Below are 9,668 nucleotides of genomic sequence, written 5' to 3' on the forward strand. Positions count from 1 at the left end.
ATGTGTGTTCTTCCAGGGGCAAGGGTCCGCAAGGGTCACTTCCGTTTTCCAGGCTGCAGGCCGCACACAAAACCAACAAATAAATTGGCTAAACAAATTATCGATGGACAAATGAAGATGGGTACTTATCCTTGGGACGGATCGGATCAGTTCGCTTCCAGGCCATTAATATTGTACAAGTGCTTCGTTTGTCCGGAGAGAAAGAGATGGCGGGGAGTGGAGACTGGGAGTGAGAGTGAGCTAGTTGTCCGGCTTTGTTTTGACAAGTGCGCGCTGAGGCAATGTAAGAAATGCTCTCGTTATTGTTGTGTGTTTCTCTTCATGCACAATTTGTCGTCACTTGGCGATGACTTAATTCATTTAGCAGAGACCCATTGGAACAGCAGGCCATCAGAACAGCGGACCAGAGGCTGGACCTCTGATGAAGCGGTGCCAGAGGCTGATGAAGCTGCGTGCTACATTCAGTCAGCAATCGTCGAGGCAAACGGATGGCGATCTCATCAGCAGCAACTGCCTCTTATCTGCTCATGGCCCTCACCCACGACAGCCACAGCCACAGCCTGAGTCCAAGCGATGGGAGTGGCAGTGGAGGGGCCGGCGACTCCGAGGACTCGCAGACAGGAGGCCGCAGGAGACGGCCACCCAGACAGAAGATCAATGCCAGGGAGCGCTACAGGACCTTCAAGTGAGTCAAGGAACACACCCATAGAACAATAGAGCAGCTCTAAGCCGTTCTCCCTACACCTTCACCCTCAGTGTCAATGCCGCCTATGAGGCCCTGCGCAGTATGATACCCACGGAGCCAATAAATCGCAAGCTCTCGAAGATCGAGATCATCCGCCTGGCCAGCAGCTACATCAACCATCTGAGCAGCACACTGCAGACAGGTATGGGAGCTGGACTGGAATACCCTTCCTTCAGTTGTATTCTCATTGAAATTCTTCTCCCTCCCACAGGAACCGATTTTCAGCCTTGTCTGCTACATAAGTACGAAAACGAGGGCGGTGGAGCAGGAGGCCACACCAGACGCATCAGCATCTGCACTTTCTGCCTGAAAAGCAAGTAACGGAACAATATGGAGTAATCAGATTAAGACTAGATTAAATGCAATTGCAATGCATTTCGCGGTATTTATTTAAATTAAAACAGCCTTGGCAAATTCTTTCAAATTAACCGCCCAGTATCGGCGCCATCTGTTGGACTTGATATGTACTGCAGCTGCACGCCGGTTGACGGCACTGCCATCTATTGCTGAACTGCTGCATTGTTGTGTTTCTTGTCAGTTGTGAAAATATTTCAATTTGCAAGCAATTTAATATAAGCAAATTAATATATGTAGAGAAACCATTTAATAGATTTTTTAATTTAATTCATTACCGCAGAATTTTCACCAATACTAATTTAAGATAAAAGGCCGAGTGGCCTTATTTTCAACTGTCCCGGCCACATGGGCGCTAAATAAATTCATTAAATTAAATTTTTTAAATTCTATTAAAGAACATAGGGTATAGAAACTTTTGTACGGAGGTTTTTTTTACATTCAAAACAGTTTCACTATTTCATTTTTAAAAATTCCACTTTGGTGCGAAGCTTATCTCTGGTCGACTGGATTCAAATGTGTAGTTGACGTTCTCAAAAAAGGACCATTTTCATTTAAAGAAGAGTTCTTAAAATTAACCAATCTGGTAAAATATTGATTTATCGATTGGATAAAATTATGAGTTTACACCGGAGGGTCCTGCCTAGCTATTTATATCAAATCGAATATCTGAATCGACAAATTTAACTTCCGATCATGGACAGAGAACGATTAACCCATTGTCGACCAGTAAATTTTTACGGAATATTTCAAAAGGGAGACCGTATATTTCGGTATAAAAAACCATAGCAAAATCATACCAAAGTCGAAGCAACACGATGAAGATTATCACTTTCTGTGGTGTTGAGGGAGCTGGCCGAACAGCTGTTCATCTGACAACGCGGACGCATGTATGTACGACATGTCTTCAAATTTGTTTCTCATCGGTATTTTTGAGGTATTTCTGAGGGTCAGATGGTTATACTGCTGCTCTTTGCCACAACGCAAAAATGAGTCGTAATTTTGAATGGGCTATAAAAAGGGTATCGACAAAACCAACCAACGCGAACCGCAAGGTTCGTACGAATATTAACCGATTACATAACTTGAAGGCAAAATCGGCAAGGTATAAATAATGGGATAAATAACTGGGTCAATGGGATAAATAACTGGACCGTTTTGCCTGTTCTACATACCCTCTTTTTCTTCACATTATGTAGCCAATGTGTAGTTGTTGTGTAGTTACTATGGCAACAAATAATTTTAGTGGAAATTGTTGTTGACTGTTTTAGCTTAAACCTTATTTTGTATGCAATGCAATAAGGATGAAAGCTTAAATTTAAACAGTCATGTAGGAAATTGATTATATAATCGGATAAAATTATGTAGGCATGCCTTTATGTGATATATAGCTGAGAATATTCCACGGAAGATCAAAAACGAGGAATATGTAAAATATAACTTGAATTCGTCAGTATATTTATATTTTTTAAATGAGACGGTATGTTTCGGTATATTTCTGGCAGTCGGACGGTATATTTTATCGATAAGTCCGCGGTCACACTGATGAGATGTAAATGGCGCGAACAACGAAAAAAAAACACACAAAAAAGCGTTTTCTAAGGAAACATTAACAGAAAAAGTTATGAAATATTCGGACGTCTCGGAAGTCCGTTATCGTGTGTGCCCTGACTGTGCTCTCTGAATTTTTTCTTTGTCATAATTTTTTTCACAAGCTACAAATATTTGCGCCAAATATTTGTGAACTCGGCGTTGGTTTAAAACAAATTCTTCAACACATTTTCGGGCAATAATGTCGACTCCGAAGCGCGTGCTGACGCCCAGCAAGGAAAACAGATCTGCCTCACCAGGCACCAGCCAAGCGCAGGTCAAGAAGTTCAAAAATGACAAGGACTTGTGCGACGATTGGGAGAACCAGTGCTGGGACGACGATATGGATTTCGATGCGAGTGCTTTAGAGGCGGCGATGGATGCGGCTGTGTCCCCGCATAAACTGGACCTGTCCATATGGCAGCGCTGCGTGATCGAGGACTTTGAAATGGACATGAAATCCTACAACGTCAGACTGTTAGTAAAAAAGAGCCCCGGCCTAGCCGAGGATCCAGAGACGGCCGAGTGCCTCGTGCATTCGCCGTGGAATATGTGTGACATGAAGAAGGGCGATATTGTTTCGCTTCTGGCCAAGTGGCAGCCCTCGCAGAACGTCTATGTGATTGACAAGGAGGACGGCTTCTGTGTGACCAATCCCGATTTTCTAGTATCCGGCACCACCGTCATGGGTTCCCTCTTTTGCCGCCGCAAGACGGTGCTGCAGGAACGTTTTCGCGGCCTCCACTGGAACAACCGTGTGGTGAGTACCCAGCAGCAAAGCCCAGACAATCCCTAACCTAACCGAGCGGGATACTCATTTGAAACTCTTCGGCAGATGATTATTGGCACACTGGTGCACGAACTGTTCCAACGTGTGGTCTCCGAGCAGCACTACACGCGCTCCCATGTGAAAACTATCCTGAATTATATGCTGCAGAGCCCCTCCCTGGCCCAATCCCTCTATGCCGGCGACCTCACCGAGGATGAGGTAATTAATGATTTGCAGCGGTTCGTCGATCCCATCGTTAGGTTCGCCAAGCAGTATGTGCTTGGGGAGACGCCTGTAATTCCGTCACCAGTGAATTTTCGCGGACGCATTGAGCGGATCGAGAACACTGAGGAGAACCTGTGGGTACCCCAGCTGGGCCTCAAGGGCAAAGTGGACGTCTCTGTGTCCGTCACCACAGCCAATGATCCCATTCCCTTGGAGCTGAAGACGGGTCGCTCCACCTTCTCCATGGAGCACACTGGCCAGCTGATCCTATACCAGATGATGCACTCAGCCCTGGGCGTTGAGACGCGCTCCGGGCTACTGCTCTACCTGCGCGAAAACATGATGCGCGAGGTGTTCGGCAAGCGCAACGAGATGCGCGATCTGATCATGATGCGCAACGATCTGGCAAAATATCTAGTCAAAGAGGTGAAGAGCTCAGTCGCCGATGAAGAGGACATCGAGGACCTCTACCTGCCCGAGCCCATCCACCACCACAGCGCATGCACGCAATGCGAGTACAGGACGCTGTGCGCCAGCTACGCCAAGCGGGATAACATACTGCATTTGGGGGACTCGCATTCAATGAAGATCCTTATGCCGACACTTCTCGAGCACCTAGCCGACGAGGATCAGGAGTTCTTCCACCACTGGTGCGGTATACTGGCCCTCGAGGATAAGCACTCACGCGCGAGCTTTAAGCAGCACTCCATCTGGACGGACGATCCCGTCTCGCGCCAACAGCAGGGACGAGCCATTGCACAGCTGAAGCTTTATCCCAGCCAACTGGCGCTCGAAACAGACGGCCGCTTTGAGCAAAACTTGGAGTTGGCACGTGAGGTCGATCCCAGCATACAATTACATCTCAGTGGGGTATGTTCTAGGATCTGGGGATCTCCCTTCACTGAAATCATCAGTGTGTAATCTATTTTTCTTCTCTTCTGCAGTTCGATGTGGGCGAGTATGTGGTCATCAGCACCGAATCGCGCATGGCCGTGGCTTCTGGGATCATCGTTTCGTTGGAGTGCCGGCGCCTGACAGTCGCCCTGGATCGCGACCTCAAACCGCAGTATGCGAAGGAGACCTTCATCATGGACAAGCACGACTCGCAGACTTTCAGCACATTCAACTACACAAACCTCGGCATGCTGCTCGCCCCCACGCTGCGCGCCAAGCAACTGCGCTCCATAATTGTAGCCCTGGACCCGCCCTTACCATTTGACAGCCTGCCCGATATCATTCTAACAGAGGGTCTTCACATTCTGCAATATCTGAACAAGCAGCAAAACGAGGCCGTCATGCATTGCCTCAGCAGCAATACCCACTTTCTGATCAAGGGTCTGCCCGGAACAGGCAAGACCCAGACGCTGGTCGCCCTGGTGCGTATGCTGCATCTGCTTAATCTCAGCGTCCTGATCACGGCCCACACTCACTCGGCGGTGGACAATCTAATGAATCGTCTGATGGCCTATGGCCTGCCCATGCTCCGTCTAGGCCAGAGCGCTCGCATTAACGACTGCCTGGAAGAGATCAGCGAGGCCAATGTTACCAGACGCTGCCGCACCGTCGATAGCCTGACACGCGTCCTGGAGACGCCGGCGATTGTGGGCGTCACTTGCCTGGGAACGGGTCACGCCGTCTTTCGAAACCGTACGTTTGACTACTGCATCGTGGACGAAGCCACCCAGGTGTTGCTGCCCACCATTCTGCGTCCCCTATGCTACAGCGAGCGCTTCGTTCTGGTCGGAGATCCAGATCAACTGCCACCGGTCGTTAAATCGCGCGAGGCCCGCAAGAGAGGAGCAGACGAGTCCCTCTTTGAACGCCTTGACTCGCCCAATTGCACGGCCGTGCTGTGCGTGCAGTACCGCATGAACAGCACAATCACCCGGCTGGCCAACAGGCTTACCTACGATGATGGCCTGAAATGCGCCAATGAGAATGTGGCCAAGGCCCATCTCCAACTGAATTACATGGGACACGCACCCGTGTGGGCTCAGCGCGTGCTGCAGACCCATCTGGACAATGCCGTTGTGGTGGTGGACACCGGCGACTGCTCCCTGCCCTGCCAGGCGGTGGGCAAGGGCTTACAGTGGCTCGGGAAGGCCGACTCCAACATCGATCTGAAATACGGAGAAAAGGATCCGGAAGTTGAACTGGCGGATGTGGGGCAGCATCCAGTGGAAGGTCGCCGCATTTCACAGTACACCAATACCTGCGAGGTGGGCGTTGTGATGAACCTTCTCCTCCAGCTGCAGCTCGCCGAATACGACCTGTCCACCGTGGGTGTCATTGCCCCCTACCGCGCCCAAGTGGAGCTGCTGCGCAGACTGGGTGGACGGCTGGACTCCAGAGTTGAGTTCAACACGGTGGATCAGTACCAGGGCCGCGACAAGAACATCATCATCTACAGCTGTACCAAGACTGGACGCGATCCCACGGAGAAGAAGCGCTGCCGAGCCGCTGAGATTCTCGAGGATAAGCGCCGCCTTACGGTGGCCATCACACGCGCCAAGCAGAAGCTGATCATCCTAGGCGACGTCACGTGCCTCAAGAATTATGGCCCCTTCAACTCCCTATTTCAGAACGTCCCGGCAAAGTGTTTCTTGCCGTTGATCGAGGGTCGTTTGGAATTTGCTTGGAAGTGTCTGCACACAGACCTGAATCGCCTCGTAGAACCATTAGTCAATTAGTTCTTAATCCTTTTTTAATATATTTCGTGTTACATTTTAAGAGTTCCAAGTGATTTTGATTAGTTAAAGGACTCATACAAGATTTACAAGTGCCAAAGTGACCGATAGATCGTTATGGATCCTTAAAGGAAGCCAATGTTCAAGAAGGAATCCTTAAAGGAAACTAATTTCAGAAGAAACTACCCCTAAAAAAAGAAGCAAATCATTAGTGAATCGCCGTCTGGCGTGCTCCCAAGAAACATATATAAAAGCCGATTCATACTTTAATAAAATCAGCGAGAAAACGTCTCTCTCGTGGCAGGACATATAAATGTTGTTTTCAATTTTTTATTCGATAAGTGCATACTGAAATGTAATCTTGAGCGTAACTTTTACTCGCGCAAGGGAAACGTTTTTGGCTTCCCAAAAGTTCTTTAGAAATATATACTCAATTATACAGAGCTCGGGAAATGTACAAATTATCTTAGCATCCCCCTAAACATTCCTAAATGTTGTCGTTGGAGCTGTGACGTTCCTGTTTCGGTCGTTGTATCCCACTGTTACATGCTTAACGGTGCTTGCACTACTCTACCCGCTCACTTTTGTTAAACCCCTTTTGAAGCCCGTGCTCCCTTCCTTCCTGGGGCACCTTGGAGTCTGTTCCGGTCTCTTGTCCGCGTGCCACACGTGCCCCGAATGCATATTAGCAGGAGATATCCAAGTGAAGTGGGAGAACTGTCGGAAGGGGCAATATGCAGCGGATGCACTTAGCAGCCACAGGCCGGCGTGAGTCATCCTCATGATTATCGACATCATAATCGTCCTACCATCCCATCACATCACATCCCATCCCACCCATGCTATCCATGTTATCCATTCCCCTGGCGCGAGGTTTGTAACCAAATGTGAGATTGATTGGTCCCCAAACCGGAGAAAACCAAACCAAAGCAAAGCGAAATGAAATTTCAAGAAAGTAGCGTCGATTTATTCGACTCTGCGATACCTCTCACTTGGTCCAAAAACTCCCACAGTCGGTGGGCAGGAAAGGACCCAGCGGTCGGCCAATATGTGCATATCTACACGGTATCTACAAGGTTATCTACATGTAATCTTCACGGCTTCTACTTGCTTTCAATGTAGAGTAGTGACAAATGGAGCAGACCGATCGCCGCATACCCGCCAGGGCCCACGAGTACAGGGTGATAATATCAAATAAAAGCTGGCCGAGGATAGGGAAAAGGGGTACGGGGTACGAGGAAGAAAGACCCAGAGACACCAATAACAGTTACAGTAACAACAGTCAACGGCCACAATGGACATAAGCAAATTGCTTGATAAAATATTTGAAATTCATTTCGCGCCGCCTCTTGGCAGCCGTTGGCATTTCGATGACAGCATTTAATGCTCATTATGTAATCTCTTTAGGTCTTTGGCTCGCACAGACACAGAGAGAGAGAGAGAGGGAGCGAGCGGTGCGGGGGTCCACCATTTAACAAAGGTCAACCACAAAACTATGAAGCCCTGTCGCACACACACACACACACACACACGAATATTGAATTGATTTCGAGTTCCGGCCAAACCCCAAATGTATTTTTTGTTGTTGTTTGAAATACCCAATAGACACAACACACACAGAGCTACCCATCTCTTTTGCACGCACTCCAACTCTCACTCTCTTTCTCCTTCGGGTTTTTTTTGGGTGCGCAACAAATTAAGCCCATTAAGACCATCTTCAAGATGGTCCCGGTGCCCCCCATCAGCCATCAGCCATCACCCAACACCCTCCACGCATCACCTGTTGCAATATTGAACACTCTCCACACAGATGATCCATTCGCAAGCAAACGCATTGGGGGCAGGCCTTATCAATAAACTGTTCGCTGAAGCTGTGCGAAAGGGGTCCGAGTATTTTCACTTTCATTCAAGCCAAAAACTCATGGCCTAAAACTAAGAATTAAAATCAACTTCATTGCAATTCCATTCCTCTCCATAAGCTATAAACTATAAACTATAATTTTCATTTGTCTTTATGCCTATAACCGTTTCGGAAGACTTTCAATTTTCTTGACAGAACTTCTATCATAAGCTCCCCCCTTCGTGTTATACAATCCCTTTCAGCTCAATTCGCTTTAATTTGCCGATCTGTGCAACGATTTCTCCGCGATTCGCCAGTCAAGCGTTGAATGGAGACCAAACGGTGGCCATTAATCGCTCAAGCCGCAAAAGTGTGGCCATAATTGATCAGTTTTGGCTGCCGCGAAACTTCATTATAGCCATCATCTCTCTGAAGAACATGCCCCCGAGGACCCTCCAAAGCAGCAACAGCAGCAGCAACAGCAGCAGCAACAGCACCACAGACTTTCCCCGCATTCAAGCTCTCTGTTAACGGTTAACAGACGCTGTTGGGGATACGCGCTTCGCTGCTGCGCACTGCTCCGGTAGCAGCTCCAACAAGTTATGGCTACGGTGCGTGGTACCCCTCTGGCAGAAGGTATTATGAACTTGGCCAGGAGTTTGGGCTGCAACGTCGAGAGGAGAGGAAAAGGATGAAAGATGTTGACAAATGAACTAAGATATCACATTAATTCCACTCTCGGACATGTACTATTTCTGGCAAGTGAAAGATGTTTGGCCTTTTACTTGTTTCAGGAACTGACTGAAATCGGAGGAATACCATATAAGGAAAACGTTAACATCACAAATTTGAACTTAAGCCCTGAATATTATTGCTGTTTACCTTGGCCACACAAATAGGGGATGGCTATATCATGTTGCGGCCACAGTGGCTGACAGCCCGCTGTTGTGTCTGGTTATAAATAGTTTTAGCTTAAAAAAATGTAGCACTCGTATTCAGGACAATCCTCCCATCATGAGTTGTAGGGTGTCCATCGCTTCGTCACTCCATAAGCAACTGTTTCTTCTGGTTACTGGATACTGGTTTCTGGTTTCTGTCTGCTAACCGTTGTCTGCAGCTGCTGGGTGGCTGTCTGCCTGGTGTTTGGTGGCTTCTGTTAAGGCCTGGCCTGTTGGTGGTGGCCTGGCTGTTGGCCACGCTTTTTGGCCACAAAACAAATTCAGTGCAACGGCGACTCTTGAACGGTATTGTTGGCCATAGCGGTAACTCGCCTCTGGCATACCGTGCATACTAAAATATACAATTTCCTTCTATGTGCGAGAGACATAACATACAACTAAAAGTTTATTCGATTTACTTTTTTTTTGGTTTATTTTTTGCGTGCTTCGTGCATCGTGCCATCGAGTGAATGTGGAAAAATGTGCAGATAGACGGATAGATTTCTATTGATATTAGTCA

The 9,668-nt window shown here is 47.8% G+C and overlaps 2 protein-coding genes across 2 annotated transcripts; both read left to right on the plus strand.

Moving 5' to 3' along the window:
• Positions 1-431: 431 nt before the first annotated feature.
• LOC6597876 (basic helix-loop-helix transcription factor scleraxis) lies at positions 432-1,075 on the plus strand. Its single transcript, XM_002023000.2, has 3 exons — positions 432-685; positions 757-887; positions 957-1,075. The coding sequence occupies exons 1-3, from the start codon at positions 489-491 to the stop codon at positions 1,064-1,066; spliced, it is 438 nt and encodes a 145-aa protein (XP_002023036.2). The 5' UTR covers positions 432-488; the 3' UTR covers positions 1,067-1,075.
• Positions 1,076-2,701: 1,626 nt separating this feature from the next.
• LOC6597908 (DNA replication ATP-dependent helicase/nuclease DNA2) lies at positions 2,702-6,678 on the plus strand. The gene is made up of 3 exons (XM_026991204.1): positions 2,702-3,449; positions 3,525-4,553; positions 4,628-6,678. The coding sequence occupies exons 1-3, from the start codon at positions 2,892-2,894 to the stop codon at positions 6,371-6,373; spliced, it is 3,333 nt and encodes a 1,110-aa protein (XP_026847005.1). The 5' UTR covers positions 2,702-2,891; the 3' UTR covers positions 6,374-6,678.
• The last annotated feature ends 2,990 nt before the right edge of the window (positions 6,679-9,668 follow it).

The sequence above is a fragment of the Drosophila persimilis genome, unplaced genomic scaffold, assembly GCF_003286085.1.
Source record: "Drosophila persimilis strain 14011-0111.01,24,50 unplaced genomic scaffold, DperRS2 tig00000653-arrow-arrow-pilon, whole genome shotgun sequence".
NCBI classification, from domain to species: Eukaryota; Metazoa; Arthropoda; class Insecta; order Diptera; family Drosophilidae; genus Drosophila; species Drosophila persimilis.

Excerpts from the sequence above, each read along its gene's own strand:
- LOC6597876 (XM_002023000.2), top strand. The coding sequence starts at position 489 with ATGGCGATCTCATCAGCAGCAACTGCCTCTTATCTGCTCATGGCCCTC. Across the intron at positions 686-756 it reads GAGCGCTACAGGACCTTCAA|TGTCAATGCCGCCTATGAGG; the intron begins GTGAGTCAAGGA and ends CTTCACCCTCAG. Across the intron at positions 888-956 it reads GAGCAGCACACTGCAGACAG|GAACCGATTTTCAGCCTTGT; the intron begins GTATGGGAGCTG and ends TCCCTCCCACAG.
- LOC6597908 (XM_026991204.1), top strand. The coding sequence starts at position 2,892 with ATGTCGACTCCGAAGCGCGTGCTGACGCCCAGCAAGGAAAACAGATCT. Across the intron at positions 3,450-3,524 it reads TCCACTGGAACAACCGTGTG|ATGATTATTGGCACACTGGT; the intron begins GTGAGTACCCAG and ends ACTCTTCGGCAG. Across the intron at positions 4,554-4,627 it reads TACAATTACATCTCAGTGGG|TTCGATGTGGGCGAGTATGT; the intron begins GTATGTTCTAGG and ends TCTCTTCTGCAG.